The sequence below is a fragment of the Calypte anna genome, chromosome 14 (genome assembly GCF_003957555.1).
Source record: "Calypte anna isolate BGI_N300 chromosome 14, bCalAnn1_v1.p, whole genome shotgun sequence".
NCBI classification, from domain to species: Eukaryota; Metazoa; Chordata; class Aves; order Apodiformes; family Trochilidae; genus Calypte; species Calypte anna.
In genome coordinates, this window is record NC_044260.1 from 2,013,375 (window position 1) to 2,041,298 (window position 27,924).

The 27,924-nt window shown below is 45.0% G+C and overlaps 2 protein-coding genes across 2 annotated transcripts in view; both read right to left on the bottom strand.

Annotated features, from left to right (window-relative positions):
* SSTR5 (somatostatin receptor 5) overlaps positions 1-27,924 on the bottom strand; it is a 591,623-nt gene that overhangs the window by 507,294 nt on the left and 56,405 nt on the right. The window lies entirely within an intron of this gene.
* On the bottom strand, positions 958-11,950 carry MEIOB (meiosis specific with OB-fold). Its single transcript, XM_008490471.1, has 13 exons — positions 11,882-11,950; positions 8,936-8,993; positions 8,214-8,345; positions 7,400-7,472; positions 6,662-6,857; positions 6,107-6,207; positions 4,390-4,442; positions 4,181-4,276; positions 3,733-3,831; positions 3,062-3,215; positions 2,499-2,682; positions 1,944-2,030; positions 958-1,071 (listed from the first exon to the last, which is right to left on the bottom strand). The coding sequence occupies exons 1-13, from the start codon at positions 11,948-11,950 to the stop codon at positions 958-960; spliced, it is 1,416 nt and encodes a 471-aa protein (XP_008488693.1).

Genomic DNA, 27,924 nt, shown 5'->3' on the forward strand with positions numbered 1-27,924 from the left:
AGTCACCCAACACCAAACCATTTCTTTGTGCTTTCACTTCCTTGTTCCCACTCCCACGATGAGGAGGATCCAAACTTGGTGGTTGCTTTGTCCAAATTCACTGTTTCTGTGGCTGTTTTCTCTCTGCCACCTTGCTGGAGGGGGCAGGCAGGACAGGAGGGATGATCAGGCTGTGCTAAGCCTCACAACCACCTTGCAGAAGAGGGGGGGCTGTTTCCTCCCACCATTTTAAACATGCTGACTCTTGGGATGCTCACAAGGTGAGTGTAGCAAGTACACCAGCTGCAGGGAAGCCAAGGACAGCAAAAAGAGATTAAAACCATGCAAAAAATACATGGAGAAAGGCAAAATATGGATACCTGGGTTGGTTCTGTTCAGCTAAGGGTGAAGAGCCCTTTCTCTTCACCCTTGATTGTTTGGCAGAGGTCCCTGGGAACTGATCATTCCATTCCTGCAATGGAATTCCCAATCTGCTCTGGAAAAAAGCAGCTTTGCAAACACCAAAGCTTTTCCCAAGCCTCTGCAGTTGCTCCAAGTTCCATGTCTGGCCCCACCAACATGCATCACCAAGCCAGGCACTATTTCAAAGTGGGATTTTATTTTTTCTTTAACTAACACAGAGGTAGCAACAAGGTAGGAAGGCAGTTACAAACACAAACTCAACAGATCTCTCTTTTGGGCTGTTTATTATTTCTGGGTTTTTTTCAAAGGTATTCTAAACTGGGTGAAGAAACCTTCCACCCCCTGCTGAGGAGCTGAATTCAGTAAAAATTTAACTTTTCTGCTGAAACAGATCAACACAGAGCCCACAAACAGGGATTAGTAACTCGTATTCCTGCTGTACCATCAGAACACACTTAGGAAAATACAAGACAAGAGCATCCTGCCTCTGAGTAACACAGTGAAGTAAGGGGTTTTTAAGTTTTTTTTTTTAGCTGTTATTAGTAGCATAATCTCTTATTTCCAATCTCCTTTTCCCACCAAGCTCTGACTCGCCTCTGCAGGGTCTGCCAGTTTACAGGAAAGAACATTCACTTTCAGTCCCTTTCTCCAGTTGGGTGACAAAGTAACCTGTAAAAGATGATCCAGGATCTTTGTTTTTACTGCTGTAGAGCCCTTTGAAATAACTTTTCAAATACCACACAGCAGGTTTAATTGGCAGACTTGGTTAGAGACATTTTACAATGGTTTGTGTTCAAGTGCACACATTTTGGGCTGTTTCCCTGTCACTATTCATGTAAAACACTTTGATTTTTTCCTGGATATACAGGCAGAGGGTGGGGGAGATGAGGGAGGAGGAATAATTTTGCTAAGCATGGCAAGTTTAAAAAGAAAAAAAGAGTCATTTTAGAGTTGTCCTAAAGCAGGCAGTTCAGTCAAAAATGAATCCAGTCCAGTAAGCAGCACATGATTAAAAAAACTAAAGGATTTGGCAAATAATAGCAGATTTTTAAGGAGCACTGCAGATTTTGGAGATACCTAACCACATTATTCCAAAAAATACAGAAGAAAGGAAGAAATATCCTTTGGTAACCCCATGCAGCATCCAATCTGTTACATGTATTGACTGCATCTTATTCTGGCCAGCAGCTGTTCTTAAACTTTATTCATTGTAAACCTACAGTTTATAGAACACAGTGACCAAGTAAATCACATAAAAGGGTTTGGAAATCCCAGCTCCCAAATCAGTAGTGGCCAGGAGCAGTTTGTGTCTTTCAGAGTTTGTCTGAAAGAGGCCCTGCAGGGACATCCCCCTAATACTGCAGTTCTGACAAAGGCTATACTTGGAATATTCAGAATATATATGCCATAAAAAAAAAAAAATCCCAATTTTTAAAGGTTTAGCAGAATTTCCATGGAATTTTTAGTACCAAATATGCTGCTGAAGTATATACTACTATTTCCTAACAGCCACTGGTTTAAATCAGTGTTTAAATACTCACTTTGAAATAAATCTTGCTTCGTTCCAGAAGAAGTTGCCATTTCAGTGCAGTCCTCTTGTTTTCTGTCAGAGTGAGGAACTGATGGACCTGTTAACATCAGGACATCCCAGAACACTTCTTCAGCAGGTGTTTGTGACAACACCTCCACAACAAACTGACCATGATCTTACACATCATATTTTTATCCATTTCTCAGCTGTATGTTCCTACTTTAACACAGTGTTTGGTGTGATATGTGTACCCCAAGACAGTCAGATTATGCAGAATGAATTGAAGGGTGTTTGAGAATCAAAGGCAGGAAATCCCAACCATGTTCTTAGAAAAGTGTGAATTAATTAAAATAAAGCAACATGCTGAATAGAGTGCTCACTCTCACACTGAGCACATTTCTTCTTATTTCTTCTTCTTAGTTACTGACTTCCAACTTCTGGCTTGCCCATATGTACACACAACGTGTTCACCTGGTGTGTACACACAGGTAAATACCAAGACATTTATGTAAACTTGTAATTTTCATCAGATGAAATCAAAACAACCTAATTAGTTTCTACTTACAGTGCAGCCTAAGGTTTCCTCAGCTACCCAGTCAGACAGGTAACAAGAATAAAGGGTGCCTGTGTGATCTGTCAGATCAATGAGGATGTCAAAGCTTGCAAAAGTTGACTTGGAATCTGAAGGAACATCACTGCAGAAAGTGCATGTGTTTGACATTTCAGTCACTAGAAATCTGCACACTGAGCTGAAACATAAGAAGATAATTAATGCATATATGCAAGGTCTCTGTGTTTGAAACTGGTTCCTAGCCTGAGATTTCCCAAGAGACTTTTCCTCTTTAAAAAAAAGAAAAAAAAAAATCTTTGTCTTCTAAACTCTGACTCAGACAAAATGGTCTCTTTCTTCTTCTTTCCTCAAGCACCAGGAAGAGCAAGTCCTCCAGAAAGCCAACTCCTCTTCCTTGCTCCATCTGGAAGTCTACACACCAGACATTCACATGGCATCCTCCAAAAGAGTTGTATTTCTTGTCCAGAACTTGACTAAAACATTGTTCTATCTAATTTGTGTCAGAGGAAGGAGGACAAGTACTTTTAAATACAAATTTAAACCAGGCAGTTGCTTACCATCTGTTGTGAATAACTTTAGATGGATTGTCATCAATGTCCAGTGTAGAAATGTAGCCATAAATAATGCCATAGACTGGTTCAGGTTTCCCAGCACACTGGGAAGCTTTTTCCTTCAGCTGTTCCACGGTATAAACATCAACGATTGTCTCCACTAGAAGTTTAAAAGACATGTTAAGTGTGTCTGAGAAAGAACACAGATGATCAGCAGCCAAAAAAAAAAAAAAAAAGGGGGTCTTAAAGTAATAAAAAGGATTAGATTTGATCTAAAGCACCAGAAAAGCCAAACACAGCTTCCTTTTGAAGTAGGCTTTGCATTTGGAGAGAAAAAATAAACCAAAGAGGAGTCAAATCAGGAAAAGGGCTAATATTTAATCTGTGCACCCCCCCATTTTTGACAGACCTTTTCCCTCTCCATTTTCATACTTATTGAAGACAGAACATGCCAAGCAGGCTGGCAGTGGGCAGAGTCACCAACCCTGGAGATGCATAACTGGCACCATAAGGGCCAGTTCTGTAACACCAGGAACAACAGAGCAGACCTGTGAGTGTTCAGCCAGGCTGTGCCTCTGCTTTGCATCCATGTGCATAGAGAAACCTGACATTTCCACTGCCCCAGGAAACTCCACACTGTGGTTAAATCAAATCAAAGTGTCTGAATCCATGCTTACAGTTAACAGAGTCTTTTGACTGCTCCATTTTATCATACAGAGCTTCTGGTTGTGCACTCTCTTTTATGAAGCTGAAGAGAACGTTTGCTTCTGCTGTTTCTTGAAAAGGGATTTTACAAAGTTATTAATGTATGTAAAAATAACAGCAGCATTCTATTTTACAGCTTTTTATTCTGGTAGCCCTAAGGTATCTCTTGGAATTAGCCAAGAAATGCTTTTCTCTCTCTTTTTTTTTTTTTAATTTGAACTGCTAGTCCTTAGCTTAGGCAAAATTATGAAAAATACATATAAACAAAGGAAAAAAGGGGAAAGCCAAAAGCTTTGGTCACTATATAACAGACAAGAAGCAGGGCACAGGCAGAAGCAAGCAGCCCTTCAGGTGTTTCAGTTCCTGCATTTTAGTCTGCAGTGCTTAGTGATACCAAGGGAATACTTGAGCAGCTCTTACCTGGGTTAGTTGTAATGATGGTTTTTGAGGTCACAGTTGCAGTCATACAGTTCCGAAACTTGTCAAAATTTATTCTCACATCTGCTGCAAATATTACTGTGCACACAGAAAAAAAACAGCCAAGCAAAAAGCCCAACCAGCTCTGTTACTGTAGAATAAGTATCACGTTAAGAAACACTGCTAAAAAAATAAACCCCAGACTGTTTTACCTGTTTCTCGTGGGATCCAACTCTGTGCAAGCTGAATAGATTCATTATCCCAACTAAATTAAAAGAGTTAATGTATGAAAAGTGTTTTGAAACAGCACTAAAGCTAAAAAGCTACATAAAATATGTATATATTGTATAATTAAATTGCTCAAAAGGGACACAACTCCTTTCTTACAGGCAAATGAAATGCCACATCTATCCACAGGCATCTAGGTTTTGGCCAGCCAGGATGCTTTGTGCACAGGCTAAAAGAATCCCTGTTTTACCCCTTGCTGAAGAGGACAAAAGAAAGAGCTATTACACTGTTAGAAAATTATTAAATGCAGAATATACCTGGGGAAAAGAGCCCTGTGTGTACTTCTGAGCTTTGACAAAAGGAATTTCTAACAAAATGCAACCACAGTGACAATCACTGCTCCTCAGCTGAGCCTTGGCTGCTGACATCACTAGGCCAGATGTGGGGCTGACTTCCCAACACTGCAGTCCTTGTTGTCACTGTGGATGTTGTGACAGGAGTGAGGTCAGTGCTATCCCTCCCAAATGGTCATTGGATGGTTAAGGATCCTTGATAAATCTCATTCAGTTCCTCCTAAGTCTGGATGGCAAGAATACTGCCAAACACAGGTTTGTCCTGGTGGTTTTTTTCCCCTGATACCTGGAAAAATATTGAAGACATTTCCTTTTCACCTAGGATTGCTCAGCCCCCTCTTTCTGATGGCCTCAGTTATCTTCACTTGAGCTGTTGCTCAAGGATTTCTTTAATCTTTGTCACCACCCACAGCTCCACCAAAGGGCAAAAGGCAGAGCTGAGGGGGAGCACAGGAGCACCGCCTGCTCCTGAGGCTCCTCCAGTGCCTGCACAGCTCTGGATCCCTGTGTGCCAGCACTGAAACACAACTGCAGCTCAGGGGGTGAAAAACTTCATGCCACAGATGCTTATTCGTGTTGCTGTGAGTCCTTCACCCCTGTTAAACGCTGCACTGAATGGTAACACAGCTTCTGACTCCAGCACTGAGAGCTATGCTATCTTGCTGCTCCTGTCTGGAGAACAAAGGTCATTTCAGCCACCAGGCAGCAAAGCCAGAGCAAACCAACCCCCACACCCCCTTGCATGTAGAAAGCCACAAGTTTATTGAACAAACTCAGGGCAAAATCCAGTTGTTGCTATGTAAGCAAACCACTGTTTACATGCATCAGTGGTATGGGCATTGTCATGTCTGTAAAGAGGATACAGTTGGAAAATAGGGCCAGAGTAGTATCAAAAAATGTTTCTGTGCTGTTTTAAACATTATAAAGCTATTTCAACCTATTTCCATTCCACTTATTAAATCTTCTTGGCTTTAAAAATGAAGCACACTCCTTCCCTCCCCCCCTTACATAGTTTGTGGAATACATGTACTGCCTTTGCAATTGTTTCTAAACACCATTTCCTGAATTAGTTCAAATTTCCACATTAACAAAATGTAGCTATTTGGAACCATTTTCCCATTCATGAGCTGAGAGTCTGTCAGCAAGTAATAAAACTAGACAATACAGATGAGGTCACTCGGATGAATCTCTTTTTTAAACCTCTGTTTAACCTACATTGCTGCCTCATCACCCAAATAACCATACATTTAAATGAAAATATAGTATTAGAACAGTCTGTATTCTAGTTAATTCCTTTCCCTACTCTTGTCTTACTTTGGGAATTTTAGGGGATCAAAAAACATTTTACCATACAATGGGAAAAGACACCTCTGTTTCATCATACAGCTTTACTTCACATCTCTGACCTTTTCTTTTGTCTGAAGTCATAAAATACTTTGGCTCCCCAACCTGTAAGAAGAAAGAGGAGCAGTCATTTTCCCTCTTAGAGTTTAGAATAACTGAAGTGATAACCTGGAAAAAAAAAAAAAAAAGAGATAAAAGGGGGCAAAAACCTGTAGACCACTGAAAAAAACCCCAACACCTGTACACCACTAAAAGCTTAACAACAGTGAAGTTACTTTAAGATAAAGGGACTCAATTCCTTTTATAAAAATGTGCAGTTTACATCTTTTTACTTGCACAGGCATTATTTCAAAGAGGCCACTGCTGTAGGACATTTCCATTCCCTTAATTCCCCCCTCCTGCTGGAAATCTTGGTGATGAAGCTCTCAAGCAGGTTGTGTGGTTACTGTAAGGCAGCTAAGTGACAGCAAACAAACCAGCCCAGCAATTCCTCTCCACTACATGTCCCAAAATCCACATTCACACACAAAAAATACTCTGCAGTGGCTCCTGAACTTACTGACATGACAGCTGCAAGCACATTAAGGATTTTTCCATCCAGGCTTTGTCCATTTGCAGTGATATCACCCAGTGAATAATAATCCTGAGGGTCCTTGACGGGCAGGTGCAACAGAGAAAGTAGTTTGGTGTCCATGTCATAACATGAAGATCTTTTGACCACGGAGTGATTTTCACTGAGCAATAATTTGTAGCCACTAGAGAGCATGCAGCAAACAGAGCCCATCAATCAACTGGCCAATATATTAAGAGAATAAAATGATAATTCAAGTCATGTGATAAAATAGCTGCTGATTTATTCCTCTACTGCTTTCCCTAAAGAGACAGAGGAGTTCAGATTAATTTTTTCTAAAATTATTTTTTTCTAAATGATATACTTTAATGTTATTATTTCCTTTATACTTCTTTAGAATGGAAATGCTAGCAGAGTACAAGACATATTTCAGCACTTATCAACCAATAAAAAAAAAATCTGAATTCACAAAAGAGAGACATTCACTCTGTTTAGTTACAAGGAGCAGTATCATTTTAGGACAGAAATCCAAGGACTGAGAGATAGAATCTCTTTTGAGAGTATTTGACCAAACCTGGTTGAACAGAGGGAAGATAGAGATACAGAAGAAGATAAACCCAAAATACTTCTATGAGCTGCATGCTGCTCCAGTCAGCTGGCAGCTAAAGCAAGTAGTAACACTGCTCCTTCTGGAAAAAAAACATAGTTTATATGCTTTAGATTTACCTAGGAGTTACAGGGTTGAATTTTTCTTCCCTTTCTGCTTCCTTTGACTGGACTAAAGGATTTTCAATTGTAACTAAAATAAAACATTGATAAGTTATGTTAGGAAACAGAATGTGGGTACTTGTGAAGAGAGACAGCTTTGAAAAATGGTTGTTTTCAAGGCTGATAGCAGAAGGAAAAAGAGATCCATGCAGTGACTGCTGCTAAATGTCTGAATTCTGGAAACCCCATCTGTCCAGACAGCTGCCACAGTCCCACAGGAGTCCCCCAGGCATTTAATGGGAACAAAATGACCCCAAGTTCTTGTGTGAGCACCCTTCCTTGTCACAAGTTTTACCCAAACACTCTGATCTAGCACCAAGAGGCAGCAAAATTTCTATTAGCAAGATAAAAGCCCAGACCATAAATAAAGGCAAAAGTTTTGTTCTGATTCTACAGACAATCATTGTCTTCATTAGTGACAGCTAGGACTAACACCAAACCACTCTACAGAGTTTATTTTTCATAATTTATAAGAACAAGGATTGAGGTTTATTAACTAAAGGTAAGTCCTGGGTGGCTGCATTCAGTAGGTTTGTATCTAATCTTTTTTTTTGTTGACATATTTACTGGGTTTTAATTTAAACCCTTGAAATTTTACTCCTTTCCTCTTTATGCTTAGCATAACTGAGCAATTTGTTTCCAATTAGACAATTTTCTGACTCCTTGGAGAAAAATATAGCAAAACCACAAGCACATAACCCTGATTTACTGGGGAAAAAAAAAAAACCAACACATTCAAACAGAACCCTGTTGTGAATAAACTCCAACTTACCACAGTCTCCAACTCTAAAACTTTCTGCAAGTGATCTCACATACTCTCCTCTGCCCCAAGAGCTCACATTTATGAAATAAGTGGGTGAATCCCGAATAGTAAAGCTGAAGGTGTATCTTTCAGACCCAATGTCTGCAAAAATAAACAGCACTGTTACACCCCATGAGCACAGTTTGGTTTCAGCCTAGAATATCTGTGTGAAAACTCTGATTTCCAGGTTTTGCCACGAACTGAGCACCAGCAATCTGGGGAGTTCCACTAGAGGTCAGCAGGCTGGGCAAGTATTGGTGTTCCTGGGTGGGGATGGTGGGATTTGCTCCATCCCACCTCCTACCTCTTCCCCCCACCCCTTCCTTGAGGTTGTACTGGGTAAACGTACAGATAAGAGTGCAAGAGAAATAAAATAACCCTGCAGTGCTCCATTCAGGGCATGAACAATCACAGAAAAAGCCCCAAAGCCAGGTTGTGAAGGAGTGTGCATGCTAGCCCAGCATCATGCAATGTTCATTTTAAATCATCAGTGAAAACTTTAGCCCAATGAATGCTGCTCTTTCATCTTGGTTCTCAAACACACACAGCAATTTTTTTGTCCATTTTAATTCTCTATATTTTACACTAAGTCTGTTTATCATTTAAATACTTAAATATTTATGTATGATTGCATATATGCCAAGTTATACTATGTAAGAAAATGAAGTAAGAACAGTTAAAAGGGACTGTACTTTTTCTGTCTGGAAAGCCTCTGACATCTGTTTTCCCAATAACCACACCGATTACATTCTAAAAAATAAAGAGATTATAGAATACAAGTATTAAACACAGATGTAGGAGATGAATTAGATTTCATGGACTCATACTCTACTGATGATAATAAACATATTTCTGACTAGTAATCACTTTAATCTATTTATTCCACAGTACCATATGAACTACAGGCTAAAACATAAACACACAATTTTGCTGTAAGAAAAAGAATGACTAATAAAAATATTAAAAGAAATACATCTGTTTCTCTTTGTAAGGACAGTGGGAGGACAAAAGTTCACCCAAAGCATTCACAGTTTTGGCTGTTGTACAGCAGTCTCTCCTCAGGTAGGCAGCAGTGTTGTTGTTTCATGCTCTCTGCACAGGTCTCAGATCTCCTGAAATGCACCATGAGGAGCCTGGGCAGGATTTATTTTACAGTTAAGCATCCAAGGTTTCCCCTGCTGTCAGCACCAAGATCCACACAGGGTGAGCTCTTTATCTCATCCTCATCTGAGCAACATAAATTTCTACAGGTGCCTCTTTCTTGCTGTCTGTCTCTCAGCTGACTACAAAGGGAACTTTCTGGATGATTCAAAACAAAATCAATCTTATTCTGCTTTGCTAAACCTGTGTTTATTGTGCAAGATTATCCCAGTTAAACAAAACTACTTGGAGCAGACACACACTGGAAGGAAGATGTAGGTATAAATAAAATACATACATTAATCATATATATCTGTGTGGTGAGCACTCTTTTATTTAAAAAATAAGATTCTGCTCAGTGTGAGATAGGAGTTTGCTCCCAATCACTAGATGGAGCAAGGTAACTGCCTTATCCTGCAGTGGTGGCAATGAGCTCAGGGTGGAGGGAAGATTACAGCTCTTCCTAACAGAAAACTTTATCAGTCTGCAACTTGTAGTGATTTAGATGAAGATTGTATTATGCTCTTTTGGTTTGGTTTAAGAAACAACAATTAGAGTTAAATCAGAGTGCAAGATACCCTGTATCTCACCATCAGCAAAAAGAACTGACAGCTGGAAGGACTCTTCACATGAATGAAGTTCATCTCCAGTTTGCAAAGAGCTTCTCTCCTGTCCCTGATGCAAATATATTCACCTTTTGCCAGCAGCACGCTGGCAGAAGGAAGTGGTGTGGCTGGAAGCTACTGGAGGGAAAGAAAGAGGAAAAAAACTTTCCAGAGGGCTTTTCCTTGCTCAGTTCATTGTGCAACTCCACAAGCACCGGCTCCAGCGAAAGAGGAGGAGCAGAATGCTCCCGCACTGATGCAGCGGCTGTGCTGCCTTCTTTGGCAGAGCATTGCTTGAGGCTGCTCAAGCAGATCGTGAGACAGCAGCCTGAACACATCAGAGTTCCTTAGGCTTTGATCTGTTTCACTCTTGAAAAATAAGCTGCCAGTTAAAAATAATAATAATAATAAAAAGCCTCTGAAAGGTGTGTGCTCAGCTGTTTTAAAATCCTACCCATATCCTTGTCATTCTGTCATGACATACTAGTGATTTTGTTATAAAAACACTTTCTTTACTACCTGTTGATAAATGCAATATTCAAGATTATTTTCATTTGTAAAATAAATGCTTTTTTACCTGAGTTAATGGATCGTTGTAGAATTAAATGTTTTTTCTCCTTTGGATTTTAGGTGGCCGAATAAAAAAACAAAGCCATAACAGAGGATTTTAAAATAAGAGATTAAAATAAATAACAGATTAAAGTAGCTTTCTTGGAGACCAGAAGCTTATAAAAGGTTGGAGAGAATATCTAACACCCCTGTAAGGGAGTATAAAACACCCAGTTCACCAAAAAAACCCCAAACCTTAAATTGTGTCCCTCACAAATAAAAAGCTGTGGGAACAGGAAAACTCCTTGTTTGCACCCTTTTCACAAACACCAGGCCTCCTGCAGGACATCCAGCTCTGCAGAGGTGCAGCACAGCTCCAGGGAAACTCTGCCCAGGTCCCAGCAGAGCTGAGCACTCAGGGGACACATTACCACTCCTGGGCTGCACAGGGAAGGGTGGGAAATACTGCCACAGACAAGGGTGTGGGCTCCTCCCTTCCTTATTAAAACATCACCTTGAAAAGCAAATAATGAAAAACTGAGCCCCTCCAGACTTTGGGTTTTTTATTCAGACACCTAAAACCCAAAGGAGAAAAAACATTTAATTCTACAGCACATTTAATCCTGATCAGTTCTTGCTCCAGTGATCATAGTCCTCACCCACATCAGGACAACAACAACAACAAAAAAAATCATCCTCAAACATCTGTACAAAGCTTTACTGCTCATTAAGTTTACTTTGGAGTTCATCCTACTCTCTCCTACCAGCAAAATTCTTAGCTCCTCAAAGTGACAACCGCAGAAATCTGCTTTTTGTTCTAAAGAAACAGAAACAACAGTATCTGACATGAAACTGTGAGATTTCCATCCAGCCAGCCCAGCACACCATTCAGCAAGAGTTTTGTGTGAATAACCCAGCACTGTGTCATTTAGCTCAGAGGGACTGAGCACACACAAGGCTGCAGGATCGGGCCTGAGGTTCATAGCTTGTACTGAAAGACTATTGTAGGTTACAGATGTATTGTGCCTGCATAATGCTGACTCTGTACATGTCTTTACTAATTCAGCCTCCTTTTAAAACATCACAAAGAAACCTCTGAGACTTTCAGGCATTGAATTGTCCAGTCAATATCTGTGGTTGTGGTATCCACATACTATGGACAGCAGCAGCATCGATTTTCATTTTGCTGGTTTAGACACAAAGAAGGCAAGGTACTTTATATCTAACAATTATACTAATGCTATTAGTTGCTAAATACACGTCAATTACATAATTTTGCAGTAATATAATACAGTCATATACCATTTCGTTTGAGAACAAAAGTACTATGTCTGTGAGACTTACAGGACGAGCAAGGTTTGGATGCAGATCTGAAAGGGCAACAAAGTCCCGTGCTGAGCTGGAATAAGCCATTCTTTATCTGAAAGTAGGGAAAACTAATTTAGATTTTCCTTTTTTTAAATCTAAACAAATAGCTTAAAACGATTCATAGCGAGAACAACAAAGTTACTTTTTAACGGAAATGTTTTGGACTTAATAGCATCTGTTTTCAATAAGGAAATGTTTCAAGCCATCTGAGGTAGACAATACTTTATTGTTTGTATTTGGCTGTGTAAGTTCTGTATTTTACTGTAACTCCTCTACCTGTGCTTCTCAAAAAAAGGTCTGTAATTTAAATTTATTTATTTTTTCAGCATTAAATGACTCCATTAACACCAGCCTACGAAAACTACTTACCCTCCTTCTCCTGTCTGGGAAGTCCAACTGAATTTAATGAGGCAGTTCATTTATAAAAGGCCATTTACATGAGAGGAAAGAAAAGTTTTGGCTTGCAAACCACTTTAATTGAGGTTTTAGACTTAATATTAAGCTAATTTAAGATGCAAGCTCATTCCTTCCTCAGAGGTAGAAAAATTTTGAAAATATTAAACCCAAAACTTTTGAAAATCAGTTATTTTCAGGCTGCCAACTTAGCATTACTGCCCATTCCTGTGAGCTACTGCACACTCAAGTCCTCCCCTGATGCCAAAGTCAGTCCATGGATGCTTTGTTAGCCTGTCTGAATGCCTCTTATTATTTCACAAGTACCCTCAGAGACATTATTGATATTTAGCAAATAGTTGTCAGATTATATTTTTTTGTAAAAGGGACTGTCAAGTCGTCCAGACCTTAATAACCCTTCATATGAGAGAGCTGCTGGCATTTTCTAGAGGATGCCTGTTCAAATGTTATTAACAAAAAGTCCTGAATGGCTTTTGCAGTCTTTATACCTGGCACCTTGTGTAAGAATTGTTAACCATTTCATTTGTATAATAATCTGTTCAACACACAAGAAAAGAAATAGATACTCCAGGCTTTAAAAAAAGTGAAAGAAGTTATCTGAGAACATAAAGTGACTTTTCTAACAGAACACCTCAAACTAAACTCTCACAGAAATACCTCCCAAATTTGCCTCACGGAAGCTGCTGAACTCTAAGGCCCTCAAACCTGTTCCCATCCCATTATGTGGAAGAATCCATATTCACTGATGAAGGAAAGTCACCTCAGCTATCCCTCCAAGAAGTTAAACGTTGTTAAATGACATAGCTCACACCTCAGCTGCACCACCTTAAAGCAAGCAGCAGTGGATATATGAGGATCAAAGGAAGATTTAGAGCTCATTTAGGATCTGACTCCCCTGACAGGAGTCAGCCATTGCACCCTCACTTACCCCCCTGGAACAGGAGCCTCTGGAGGAAGATGGAGGAACCTTCTCTCAGCAGCACTCAGGATCAGACCTTCTTCTGAGAGAAAGGACAAGGTGGAAATCGACATAAATAAAAGGATGAAGCCTTTGGCACCACCCCAAACTGGTGTCTGGCACTAGAACAGCTCATACACCCCAAGTCATCCTGGGCTCCACACTACAAAGAGATTTTTCTTGCCAGAACCCCAGACTGGTTTGGGTGGAAAGGAACCTTAAAGCCCCCCCTGCCATGGTCAGGGACACCTCCCACCAGCCCAGGGTGCTCCAAGCCCCATCCAACCTTCAACACTGCCAGGGATGGGACAGCCACAGCTTCTCACCCCCAGAGGGAAGAATTTCTTCCTCAGATCTCACCTCAGTCTCCCCTTCCCTTGGTCTCATCTCCTTCACTGCCTGAGCACCACATGGCAGCCATCCCACACATGCAGGAACATCAGCTGAGGGGCTGAGCAAGAAGCAGCACTTACCACATCCCCACTGAGGGGGTTTGAGGTGAGCACGGAGAAGCCAGAAAGGGAAGGGAAGATCATGAAAGGAAGGAGCGAGGCTGAGAGACAAAATGGCGGCGAACACCATAGGTGGGAAGAAAGGCTTTGGTGGTGCCTTGCTGGCACATGGCAGTCATCCCACACATGCATAAGCTGAGGGACTGAGCAAGAAGCAGCACTTACCACATCCCCACTGAGGGGGTTTGCCATGGGCATGGAGCAGCCAGAAAGGGAAGGGAAGATCATGAAAGGAAGGAGCAAGGCTGAGAGACAAAATGGCGGCGAACACCATAGGCGGGAAGAAAGGCTTTGGTGCTGCCTCACTGGCACGTGGCAGCCATCCCACACATGCAGGGACAGCGTTAGCTGAGGGACTGAGCAAGAAGCAGCACTTACCACAAACCCACGGAGAGGGTTTGAGGTGAGCACGGAGCAGCCAGAAAGGGATGGGAAGATCCCGAAAGGAAGGAGTGAGGCGATGAAGGCTAAGAGACAAAATGGCGGTGAGTGCCACAGATGGGAAGAAAGGCTTTGGTGCTGCCTCACTGGCACATGCCAGCCATCTCACACATGCAGGCATCAGCTGAGGGACTGAGCAAGAAGCAGCACTTACCACATCCCCACTGAGGGGGTTTGCCATGGGCACAGAGCAGCCAGAAAGGGAAGGGAAGATCATGAAAGGAAGGAGCGAGGCTGAGAGACAAAATGGCAGCAAGTGCCATGGGCTGGAAGAAAGGCTTTGGTGCTGCCTTGCTGGCACATGACAGCCATCCCACACATGCATGCATCAGCTGAGGGACTGAGCAAGAAGCAGCACCTACCACAGCCTCGTGGAGGGAGTTTGAGGTGGGCACGGAGCAGCCAGAAAGGGAAGATCCTGAAAGGAAAGAGCGCGGTGAGACAAGGCTGGGAGACAAAATGGCGGTGAGCGCTGTGGGCGGGAAGAAAGGCTTTGGTGCTGGCCTTCCTTCAGGGTGTGAGGGGCTCCACACAGCAGACACCAACTACATCTCTGGGGCTGAGAACAGCTGCCAAAAAACAAACCAAAAACACAGAAATGCAGAGGTTTTTGTGTGCCTCAGGAAGGGTGCCCAGCCCAGAGCACAGCACCATCAGCGAGCTCTGTGCCTGCTCCAGAGCTGAGGGAATACAAAAATATAACAGGTTTTCAGCTATTTAATTGGAAAAATGAAAGATCCTGTAACACAGAGTCAACACAGACTCTCTGAAGCTTGGGTTTCTGTTTTTGTGAGTCCTACACCTTCATCTTGACCTACACCAGATTTCCCAGGTGGGGATTTGAGTCGCCTCATTGCATCTTCTGCTTACTGTACTAACAAAATTTCTGTGTTTCCTTGAAATGCTATTCTATAGAATGAGCTGGATTATTTTTTTCTTCTTAAAAGGTGCACTCAGAGGCATTGCTGAAAGGTCCCAAGTCCCTGAGCTTAATAAAACCAACAAAGCACCATCCCAGGAGTCTGAAGTCCTACAAATACACATCACACCAGCAAGACAAGGAAAATTTGAGAAATCTTTGGACTAACCACTCCCTAGTTCTTCATTTTTTTTTTCTGTGGTAGCGCTATGGGAAAAAAAATGCAGCCTTTATTTTATAAATGAATTAAAATGTATGGTCTAAAATATTATTTGTATTGATTTGCACACACTCCTGGGTTTTCAGGCCCTGCAGAAGACTGGAGTGAGCCATTTTGACCATTTATATTGCCTATAAAATTGTTTTTTATAAAATCAATACTCTTCACTTGTGTATCATAAAAAATTTTACTCCTAACTAGTAATTTTATGACCTCAAGGTCGTAGGTTTATTGAAGTTTTAGTGCAGCCTGACAAATTCTGTGTTGACTCTGTATTACAGGATCTTTCATTTCTTCAATTAAACTCCTGAAAACGGATACCACCTGTGCTCTCATATTTATTGTGTCACTAAAGTCTGTGATAATTACACTGTGCTGATGACAAATGGCATGCCAGAGAACTGACAGCCTGAGTGAGTTGGGTTTGCTTTTTTGGCCACCTTTTATACAGTATGATTTATCCATCTAACTTTGCTCCTTAGGTTTGAAGTCTCCAGTAAACAGAAGGTAATTTTTGTTGTTGTGGTGGTGATGTTTTAATTCATTTAATCTAATGAGCAAGGCAAAGATAATGAACCTGGCAATAGGATCCTAACAGAATGGAAAGGAGAGGTATAGCAGCCAGAACGTGCTGACAAAGGTATAGGTCTCATTCTTAACACCATAACTGCAAAGTAAACAAGGAAAGAAGAAAAAAACCAAAACTGAAACGAGATCTGTGGAATCTCCACTGACACAGAGGGTGATAAAAGTAGGAGCACAGCCCATGAGCTTGTAGGCACTGAGATTCTTTAGTATCTCAGCAAGGTTTTGGTCAGATTTAACCAGGTCCCTGGTTAAATGGTTCCTTGCTGAGCCAAGCTGGGATATTGAGCTGCTGCCCAGCCTGGTCACCACTTTTGTTAGGTTTTGTCAAGGTCGAGCTGCTTTTCTCCCACAGACACAAAGGGCAGGTGAAACCTGATGCTGCTGGTGTCCCCAGCCCAGGTCTGGGGGCTTTGTTTCATTTCAAAGCCACCAGAACAAGGATGCTGTTGTGCACTGCTCCTCAGCATCCCCAAAGCCTCAGCAGACGGCTGGTGATCGAGTGGTTTTGCTTTGTGGTTTAGTTCCACTCCCATTCTCAGTGTGTCTACATTCTGAAAAACAAAACAAAACCAGAAAAAAAAAAAAAAAAAAAAAAAAAAAAAAAAAAAAAGGAAAAAAAGAAAAGCTGCTTTTTACTTTCCCATGACAGCTCCTGCTTGGAAGATGTTATCAGGTAAAGAGATGCAACAATCTGACCACAAAGGCAGAGGATGTGAGAACAGAGTCACTTCCCTGGAAGATGTGATCAGATGCTGAATTTCTAATTCACAGACACTGAGATGAGAACTCAGCTGACTCAGGTACCTGTCTCATGGTGACATTGGACTCCTGCCATTACAGCACATGGCCCAGTCAGAAATCTGGGCTCCTGCTGGTTCCATCACACTTTAAACAAATCCTGAACATCTCCTCCTAATTTATAACATCAGCTGATTCTCCGTATTAGGAATTTCTGACACAAACACACTGAAGAAACCCTGCAAAAACAAAAGTTACACAACTTGTACTCAGCTTTACTCAAGCTTTCCTCCTCAATTGACCTCAAAGAAATCAGCATTGTTATCTCCCTTTGACAGCTGGAAAAACAGAGGCAAGAATAAGCCCAGAGGCAGTTTCCTGAGGTCCAGACACCACACAAGGACCTGCTCCCCTCTCCAGTTCTAGCCCCAGCCCCTGTGGGGACACAACAATATTAATTCAGTATTTTTCTGTTCTAGTGCTTGATCCTTGAAAGGTTTGAGTGATTTTAACTTGCCAGCACTTCAGAAGCACTTAGTACTCTGTCAGATTCAGCCTGTGATTAGCAGAGACTGAAAATTGCACTGGTCCCTGCTAATTAGGCCCTCATGAATGGATTTATTTAAATTACACTCATTGGCATGGTCAAGGAGTGCAAATGCCATTTCAGAATTCACTCAGCAATTTGTTACGTGACAATCAGTACCATTTGCATGCAGGGGAAGCTCTTCCCCCTCCAGCAAGAGCAGAGACATTTCAGTAATCATCCTCAAAAGGATCTTTAAAGCCAGAGCAATGTAAAAATATTTGCTCTCCCAGTTTTAACCTGCTCACAGCCTTTACTGAGCAGGCTCGTTGAATATTTAAACCTTCTTAGGACACACACAAAAAAAAGAAATCTGTAAAATGAAAAGGGCAGACCTGTAATTTTATGTAATTGCCCTGGCTGAATACATTAAAAGCAGCAAATTATGAAAGGTATTCACTGCTCAGCAGCTTTGCCTGATACCTGAACTGGCTGTGAATCAGGAGTGCTGAGGGACATCTGTAGCAGAAGCAATGCAGGTGCTGATGCAGCCAAGAGGTGATCAGTGTGTTGAGGGATCTTTAGGGATATAAATTCCTCCCAGCATTGCAGTGAGGCATGGATCATCTCTTGTTTTGCTCCACATCCTCCCTCCTGGTCCTCAGACCTGGAGTCATCTCAGTGCTATTTCAGTGGGATTTCCATGCTCTGAGCATCACTGTGACCTCCTGCAGCACAGGAAAACACAGCAACCTGGAGTTCTGCTTTAAAGTGAATATGAAACATGCCTAATTTGCCTAATTTGCTGTCATCTTTGGTCCTGGGAGGACACCAGGACCTGAGGCCGGGGCATCCACATGGCAGGAGAGGTTCTTGTGTGCCTGCAGGCAGCTTGGACACCAACCATGTGTGAGAGCAGAAAGGGGGATGTGCTCAGAGTGTAAGTGGGGATGCCAACAGCTCTGTTTTGCATGAGGAAAACCCTCCTGCTGGCAAAGAAGGGGAAAAAAACCTGCTCTCAGGTGTAAAGCTCATCACATTCTTAACTATTTCAGCACTAATTAATCCCTTCTGCAGCATCAGTGCAAGGGTGGGAATGTCACACAGCACAGGTCAGGCAGCACAGCCCAGAGGAAAGCAAAGTGCCTGTGCACTGAATTTCAGCAAAAAAAATAAAGACCAATTGAAATCTAAGACCTTCTGGGACAGTCACTAAGGAGCAGGTATATTTTCAGTAAACTGAATGCAGAACTGTTCCTTCCTTGTCTGATTTTTTTATAGCAAGAAGTCAGAACAAGGTCCCCAGGTAGGAATTCACTTCTTGAAAACACCAACCCAAGTCTCTCCACCTCTCTTTGTCTGCACAGTGATGCTCTACCTTGCTTTATGAAGGTGAGGCTTTGATTGCCCAAGGTTTTTAAAGCCCACAGCCTGCTTTTTAGCTTGCCTGAAACTCAGAAGGTGGGAAATGCTTCTTTGTGGAGCCTGCAAGCAGCATGAGAACATTCAGCCTATTAGAAGATAACTTCTGCACATGGTTCAAAATAATTTAAGTGTGGTCAGTGAAATTCCTTAGGTTTTCATCACTTTCCCTAAGACTAGAATTTCCTCCTCTCTCTATGACCAAACAGAGGATTAATATTTTCCAACAAAATATCATGAATTTAAAAAGACAACAATTAAAAATAATTTTAGTGACAGCTCCCTGACACTGGGGAAGAATGCTTTGGAAGGGGAAGAAAAAGAAAAGGAAAGATATTTAGTATTTCTTGGCTGCCACTCAAACATTTTCAGCTATTCAAATCAATGAAACCAAACCCAAATATATTATATCTGGATTTCAGTTTGAGACACATGATACTGAACAATACCAGTGACAAAACCGGGGGGAAACCCTTCCAACCTTCAGTTGCTCCAGTTTCCAACCAAGCCCAAAACTCATGAGCAGTTCCTAAGGAGGAAAATCTGGGACATAATTCTTTAAGACAGATGGGGATGGCTGTAAGAGAAAACTGGGATCATAGAGTAAATAACATTTTTTCTCCCCACCACAGGATTCAGTGTACAGGGAAATCCAAATGACCCATCCAAACCAGACTTTCCAGCAAAAATCTATCTTTGATCTCCTGGCTGAACACTTGGCAGGGTGGTGGCAAACCTCCCATGGCCTCCAAGAGCCAGGACCACATCCAGCCCCTTCCTGGGTAATCACATGTCAACATTTCCACAGCATTCCTGCTAAGAGAATTCCTGCAGACTGACACTGATGGTGGAAGTTTTGATCCAGGAGGAAAACCAAAACCTCCCTCCTAAAGCCTGCTCTGAGTGCAAAGGGAGGAGAGACCTGAGCAAAACGGGACCTTATCAAAAAAAAATTTCCCTGAAGAAAATGAACACTAGAGGTCAATCTAACAGCTTGTCCTGGAATTCTATATCCCTGGAATAAAATACTACAGACTTCTTCTGTGTGCTGTACACCTCTCTAACTACATCCAGATTCACTGGCTTGGCAAGGCACTTCATATCCAACAAGAGTTTCTTCTATTCAGTTGGATTTGTTCTTGTCTTGCTACACACGAGTATTTCCTTCTCCAGAGCTCCCCCGGATGATCACTGTCCCAGTTCATGTGGCTCCTTAATGCACTTAACTCCTCATTTGTAAAATGAAAAAGGAATTGGCACTTGGGTGTGTAAATCCTGGAGGCCAAGCCTGTCCCTGCTGTAACTCCTCTGCAGTCGGTTGAGTTAGATTAAAGATGAGTGCAGGAACAGAGGAGCTGCACAGATGAAAGGCCATCAAACTCAGGGTCTTGTGGATAAATCTGGGCTTTCAAGGAGGCAGCAGGGAGCCTGCAGAGAGCCAGGCTGGGATGTGAGGGATGAGTTTGGGACTTCCAGCCTTCAAATCCAATTCCCTTCCAGAGCACCTCCCATCTAAATAGCAACAGGGATGACTTCATTACCTGCCCCTCATCTGGAGGACTTTGTGGCTGCAAACTATTCATGTGTAGCAGACAAAAATGGGTTTGGTTGTTGATTTTGGGGTTTTTTTTTATCATTCTTAAACGCAGAGTTTTATAAAGTAGGGAATCTCTTCCTCCCTTCCAGCAGTGAGATGTCCCAGCCAGCCTGCTCCAGCCTCCCCATCACAGCCTCCTGCAGCACAGCCCCAGCTCCTGTCTCAGCCAGCCTCGATGGAGAGAGAGGGGGAGCTCAGGCTTTGCTGACACAGCTTCCACCAGGAAGGAGATTCAGGGCACAGAAAGTCAGATAAAAGCAGAGCCCCAGCAAAGAGTGTGTTTGAAGCACAAAATTTCTCCCAGGGAGTCACCGGGACCGCTCGTGTCCTCCACACTGAGCACACATGTGAGTGCTCTGCTGAACCCAGGCCAAAATGCAGTTCCTCCTCCTGAATGTGGGCCAGATCCTCTAGTAACACCGATGAGTAACATTTATTCACACAAGTGGTCTCTGTGGAGCAGGGCTGCCAAGTCCTGGCCCTCTACATATTTTTTTTCTTTAGCAAGCAGCCAGAGCAGAGCTCCATATGGCAACGCCGACTCCTCACTCAGCAGCTTACCTGCTGCCAGCTCCTTGGTGGAAATGGCCCAGCCAGGCAGAAATGTTCCAGCTCAACCTTCGTGTTACCATTACCTTTAAAAAACTGCCAGATAAATTCTTTACAATTCTTCCAGAGGTTTTCTTCCTGCTGTGGCTGCCTCTGTGACCACCACGGCAGTCCTGGCTGCAGCCAGTGATGTTCCCCTAGGGCAGCACCGGAGCCATCCACAGGGGATGACACCTACCAGGGCATGACAAAGGCTGTCTGTCCCTAGTGCCCAGATCCTCAGAGGCCTGGCACGTCCCATGGCTGACACAGAGGTGATGGGCTAGCTGGAAAACCTCTTAACTCAGCTCTTCAGGTAATCTACCCCTAATGTGGAGCTTAAGCTTGTGTAGGGACACGTCTGTGATAACCCTTCCCAGTTCATGTCCACATAGGAAAGATTTAGGAGGGGTAAAAGAGAGGCTGGGTGCAGAGATGGATGCCTTGTGCCACCATGCAGCTCTTGTCCATTAACACCTTTGCTCCAAGATGGTCAAAACCAGGCAGAGCTGAGCAGGAAACCCTTCTCATTCTTCCTTGCTTCTCAACCCTAGATGCTGGGGGCTCTCAGTACCTCACCTCAGGAGTTTGTTGTTGGTTGCTTGCTTTTTTCTTTTCCCCACTAAAATGCACAGGGAAAGGTGCAATCCCCTTTAGCCACAGGTGCTGCCCTTCCCCAGTGCCACCCTGGGAGTTACTGCAGCCTGGGTGCTCCTGGAGGTTTTCCCAAGGGCTGGCAGCAGTGAGCACAGTGAGCACCCCCCTGCCACAGCACAGACCCAGCACAGGGCCCTGCCCCAGTGCCAGCTGCACCAGCCCTGAGGACCCTCCAGGAACTCTGGGACCCTGTCCAAGCCCTCCAGCACCTCAGGAACCCCACATCAGAGAGCAGCAACTGCCCACCCAGGGTCATCCCTTCTTCTGAGGGACCATGCATGCAAATTCCTAGCAAAGATCCATAACAGGAGTTGACTTTTCACAAAGGTCTGCAAAAAAAAAACCAAACAGCTGAGCACAGCATTTTAGAGATGTTTACCAGCAAGGAGTGAAAGGAGGTGATGGGGAGGGACCACAGCCATCTCTCCACCACCTCCAGCACTGCTTTTGGTGCTGTCACCCTCTTAGGAGGGTCTGGGAATATGCCAGAGCTGACACCAGAGGGGCTGGAGCCAGGATCAGACCTGCTGAGTCCCTAGGCAGGATCAGAATCATAGAATGGTTTTGGTTGGAAAAGCCCTTGAAGATCACCAAGTCCAACCATCACCCCAGCACTGCCAAAGCCACCACTCAGCACCACTTCTCCAGGGCTTTGAAATCCCTCCAGGGATGGGGACTCCACCACTGCCCTGAACAGTCCCTGACAACTCTTTCAGGGAAGAAATTATTCCTAATATCCAATTGAAGCCTCCCCTGGGAGAACTTTAGGCCGTTTCTCCTTATCCTATCACTTGCTCCTTGGGAGAAGAACTCAACAACCCCTGGCTCCAACCTCCTTTCAAGGCAGCTGTAGAGAGCCAGGAGGTCTCCCCTCAGCATCCTGTGCTCCAGGTTAAACACCCCCAGATCCCCTCAGCTGCTCCATGTGCTCCAGACCCTTCTCCATGTCCATTCCCTTTCCCTGGGCACATCCTGCCCAACCCAAAGGAAGCAGAGACCTGGGATTACCCTGACAGAGCCTTTCAGCAGCCCCACAGCCCCAGCCCTGCCATGGCATGTGCAGTTGCTGCCAAATCAATCACTGCATCTTCCTGGTGAATAATTGTGTCAGTGGGATGGTAATGGGGCACAGTGCTCGTGGTGTCAAGGCTTGGGGTTTGTTTGGTTTGGTGGTTTGGGTTTTTGGGTTGTTTTTTTTTTTGCCAACGAAGCAAAGTCATTCGATTTCCTCCCCCTTTCCCCTCAAGTCTTCCCAAAAAGCACAAAATGGGCTCCAGACCCACCTCCTACAAGGAAATGAGAACCAGCCCTGGAGGATCACCCAGCAAGAAGCCTCTGTTCGGAGATCTGAGGCCTCTTCAAAGACGGGGGAGCAAATGTGCTCCCACCTCCCCTGATTTATGGACAACGGCTGCGGCACCGATGCGGGGAAAAGCTCCAGAGCTGCCAGGGGGAAGGGGAATGGAGCACTCAGGGGCTTGCCCTGAACATCCCCCCTATTTATTATTGGTTTGCTTCCCATCTAATCAGATCTCTCTTGTATTTTGAAGGGAAACAAAGAGCCCAGCCTGTGCTGCTGGGTCACACAAACCAAGCACCGGGCAGCGGCCGGTGGCAGGCAGGATGTGCCAAAGGCAGCTCCCCGGTCACCCATGGTGGCAGCAGCCAGCCTGGGACTGTGTCCCCACCTGCCAGAGGATGTGGGCACACAGGTGGCTCACTCGTGCCCGTGGGAACCAGCCAAAACTGCCTGGGCTGGAGCAAAGCCAAGCCAGCACCCCAGGAGAGGCAGGGAAAAGGCTGCGGGGTAATAGAAGGGCAGAGCCCAGGAGTGTTATTCTGAAGCTGCTGCTTCCTTCCTTCCTCCTGGAGTTGAAAAAAATTCTGGTGGTAAATCATCCCAAGTTCTATCTGTTTGGTTTTAATTTCTGCTGGTGCCCCCCACGTTATTTATGCTCCTGAAATATAGCAGCAGGCAGGTGTAGAGCTCTGCCTCCAGGAAACACAACCCCTCTGCCTGGAGCACTTATTGATCAGTGCAGCCAATAAAAACCCAACCAGCACAACTCATCCCAGCAAGCAGAGGACACACCAAGAGGCTGCCCATCTGCCAGGGCCTGCTGCACCTCCTTGCCAGGGCTGGCAGGATGGCACCAGCAGTGCTGAGCTGACAGAGCTGCTCCTGAAATGCTCTTTTTTCATCTCAAACAAAGCCAAGACAGGCAGTGCAGCTCCCAGGTGGGTCCTGGTGGCAGCTGTGTTCTGGGCTGGCAAGGGGCTCCTGGTTCTCTGGGGACATCCCTGGGGACAGGGGCTGCAGCCTTGTGACCACCACAGGATGCTCCTGTGCAATGCCAGAAGGGCAGTGACAGACACAAAGCAACAGCCCAGTGTCCTGGTTTGGGCCAGGATAAAGGTGATTTTCTGTCTTGTACTTTTACTTTTAGCTAAGTCTCTTGTAAGTAGTGGCACTTGCTGAAATTAACAGCAAGTTTCTCAGTCAGTGTCTGCTTCTAGGACTGATAACACTGATGTTTATAGTTACAGCCAGAGCCTGGTGTGCAGAGCCAAGGACACTGCTCAGCTCTGAGGAACATTTTACCCTCCAGAAGGAATAAAGGGGTCCCACCTGCAGCCTCCTCTGGGGAGGAAGGGACAAGAGAGATGCCAGAATTGACCAAACAGAGCATTCCATCCCATACACCTCATACTCAGGATAAATTGGGGGGATCATGAAGGCCAAGCCAGATTTCCTGATTTCCTGCTTCCAGCTGCCTGCCCTTCCTGCCTTTCCTGCTTCCCTTTCTTCACCCAGCATCCTGGGAGGATTCCATCCCTTCCTCTCCCTGTGCTCCTGATCCAGCCCAGCCCATATCTGTGTGTTCCTGCCTCCAGCTCCCAACTGCTCCTGACCCCAGGATTCCAGCCTGGACTTTCCCAGGGCTGCCCTGCAGCCTCGGGGGTGACGTGAGAGTTATTGGGGGAGAGGAGGGAGGAATGTGGTTTCCATTTTCCTGTATATTTGTATATATTTACTCATTTTTCCTATTTATCATCACTGTTTCATTAAAGCTGTGTAGTTTAGTTTCCAACCCATCAGTCTCTCTCCCTTATTCTCTCTCTTTTCTTTTTCAGGGAGGAGAGAGAGATTAATAGAGAGATCTGTCACTCGGTTTAATTGCCAGCCCAGTGTTAAACCCTGACACCCAGCTGCATCCAAACTGGAGCAGAGGCACCCCAGGGACACAGCCATACTGGGAGCTGGATCCCCACAACACCCTCAGCACCAGGAAAGCCAGGAGGAGGCCATTGGTAGAATTAAAAGCTCTCAGAAATTATCTTTTTGCTTTTTTTGTTTGTTTGTTTGAGTTGGTGGTGCTTTGGGGAGGAGGGGAAGGCAACACACAGCAACCCCGCGTGGAAGCAGTTGCTTGATTAGCAAAGTCAACGTCTGTGCAATCCATTCACTGTCTGAATTCTTGCACTTTATCCAGGGGAAAGGCAACAGGGGACTCTGCACGATGATGTCCAGGCAAAACTGCCCCTCTCAGCTGTCCCAGGGATTGCCCTGAAAGCCCTCCCTGTCCTGCAGCAAGGAAAGAGCCCCGGGAGAGCCAAGCACTGGATAGATTTAATGTTGCCACACTGGGACTCATTTATCTCTGCTCCAAGGTGAGCAGACATCACCCTCAAGGACAGGAGCTTAACAAGCAGAGCAGGAAGATCTGAACCAGATCTTGACCTGGTCTCAATCATGTTGCAGTGCTGAACCAAACGAAGCTGATTTATACCAGCAAGAAGCCAGTCAGGGAGGCTCAAAATTCAGGTCCAGCCTTGCTGGAGCTGCCTGCCCACCCCAGACAGAGCTCATCCCACTAACACCAGTTCTCCCAGCAGCCCAAGGCAGAGAGCCATGACATGACACCACCAGAGACTCCATGGGACACTCACACCACTGTCCCACCTCAGCAGGAGTCTCAAGGGACCCCCAGAAGGGGACCCTCAGAAGGGGACATGGTGCAGCAGACACTGCTCTGGGTACTTTGTACCTTAAACACGAGGTTTTAGGAGACCCTCAGCATGGGATTATTGCCCCCAGGGGCCCTTCACAGGCAACTCCTCTTGAAAAAAAAAAAATGCACGCTTCCCAGAGGAGATAATCTTGTATCTAACTCATGCCTTAGGCCAGTTTTGGAGAAGGTCCCAAACCAGGGACCAGAGCAGGTTGTTGGGGGAAGCTGTGGAATTGGGCAAACTTGAGTCAGGAGTGGATGTGGGGCATGGGTCCTCTTGTGCTGCCTGCCTGGGGGATGCTGCAGCACTCTTGGTTGCACCCCCAGCATCCCCATGTCCTCTGCTAACCCAGGGCCTTGCAGCTTGCAGTGTCACAGTGTCACCTCCAGCACTGCTGCCAGCTCTGCTCCTGCTCATCCCAGGACAGGACACAGCACAGCACAGAAAGGTTCTCATCAGCTCTTCCCCTTTTTTTGTCCCTAGGGTGAGTGTGACCCCCTGACAGCCTCTGCCCAGGGAGTGAATGGGACAGCACCTTCCAGCTGAGCTGGGGGCTGCCCCAAAGGGCTGAGCACAGCCTGAGACACCCTGGAGACCAAAGTTGAGCCCCCAGCTCCAGGCAGCTCTGCCTCCAGCCAAGCCCCCACTGCCAGCACACAGCAGGGCCCTTTGCCTTCCCAACCTTCCCAAAAATATTCTCTTGCTCCACAGGAACAAGATGGGGATGGCCTGGAGCTCAGCACTTGCCCCTTCCCACCACCAAGGAACCTTTCACAGCCCCAAAGAGCTTCAACACCTCCTGCAAAACACCCCAGGGCTGAGGACACCACTCCCTGTGGCTGAAGATGTCCCCATACACCCAGTGGGGTGGGGGGACCAGCACCCCAAACCCCCCAGCTAAGGAGCAGGGCCACTTCACCTTGGCCCCACTCCCTGGGTAGGAGCTGATTGCCAAGCTCAGACTTGGATCCAGCGACAGAATTTTGTGCTTTGGCTCGAGGATCCTGCAAACAAGAGCTTTAATCATTGCATGCTTTTATGCACCGAGAGCCAAAATTGTCTTGTTAAATACAGTAAGTGATCAGTGCTCGCAGTAAAGAACATTTCAATGGCTGCTTGTGTGGGTAATTATTTCAGGCTTGCCTTTCTTCCCCTCCTGAGAAAAATTACGGAATGTGGAAATTATTGCGAAACCTCTCCGGACTTGGAACATTTTCTGCCGGTTTCAGGCTCTTGCTCCGGGCAGTGCTTCAGCCCCTGCTGACATTTTGCTGGCTGGTTCTGACCCATCCTGCTCACCCAGGGGTGCCAGTTCCTGGGAAGACTGCGCCAGGATCGAATCCTCCACGAGTGGGTCAGTGACGGGCCCGTAGGTCTAAAGAACCCCAAAACCTCTCCTATGGGGACAAAGAGCCTCTGCTCCCCCTGCCTGAGCACGGCACAGCAGCCAAGCTCAGAAAATGCTGAATTTATGGGGTTTTCCCCCCCATTTCTGCATCCCTGAGTGATACCTGTGGATCATTGCTAGGGAAACTCAGCTGTGCCACAGCTCCAGCCCAGAGCCCTTTCCTTCCAGCCTTCTCTAGGATTTCATCTATTCAATATGCCTTTAACTTTTATTATTATTTTTTCCCCTGAAGATGAGAGCACCCTGGAAGCAGAGACCCCCCAGCACTAACTGTGGAAGGGACTGAGTGGGGAGCATCAAGCTGGGAACACTGAGACAAGTCCAGGGGACCCAGAGGAGGTGGATGATGCTGACTCCCCCTCACTCAGCCCCAGCTTTGCCAACTGGACCAGCACCAGGGCCCAGATGAACCAGGGCAGCCTGGCTGGCTCCAGGATTAGCTTCAAACACCCTGTACTTTGTTTTCTCCATTGATGTTCAACAAACCCTGGAGCTCCCTACACCTGATGGTCCTTATTTATGCCCACATGTGGGATCCAGCTCTCCATGACTTGGAAGCCACCCCCAGGCACCTGGTTGCAATTACAGTGGCCTCTCCCTCAGCGTGGGCATTTTCTTGGCTATTGGGGAAGAACAGAGCCTGAGTTTATTCTGGGTCTTGGGATCACTTCAAGGTTGGAAGCAGAGCAGAAGGTGGTGGAGTTGGCAGCCCCGGTTGTCGGGGGCTTTGCAGGAAGAGAGGACACTGCAAGGGGACACAAAGCATAGCTCCAGGGTGGCCACCACACTGAACCCTGGGGCAAGCAGCATCAGAGCCCTGGACAACCTTGAACCCAAAGCAAGACAGAGGTTTGCAGGCAGTGGTGTTTATATTGTCACTGCAGACTGTCCCACTCCAGCAAAGCCACTGGACCCCCCCTGTTCCACCCAAGAAGCACCAGTGGCTCCAGGACAAGCCTTCAAACCCCCAGGAGACACAGGACCACACCAAGGAAAAAAATCAAAATTCATCCTGGA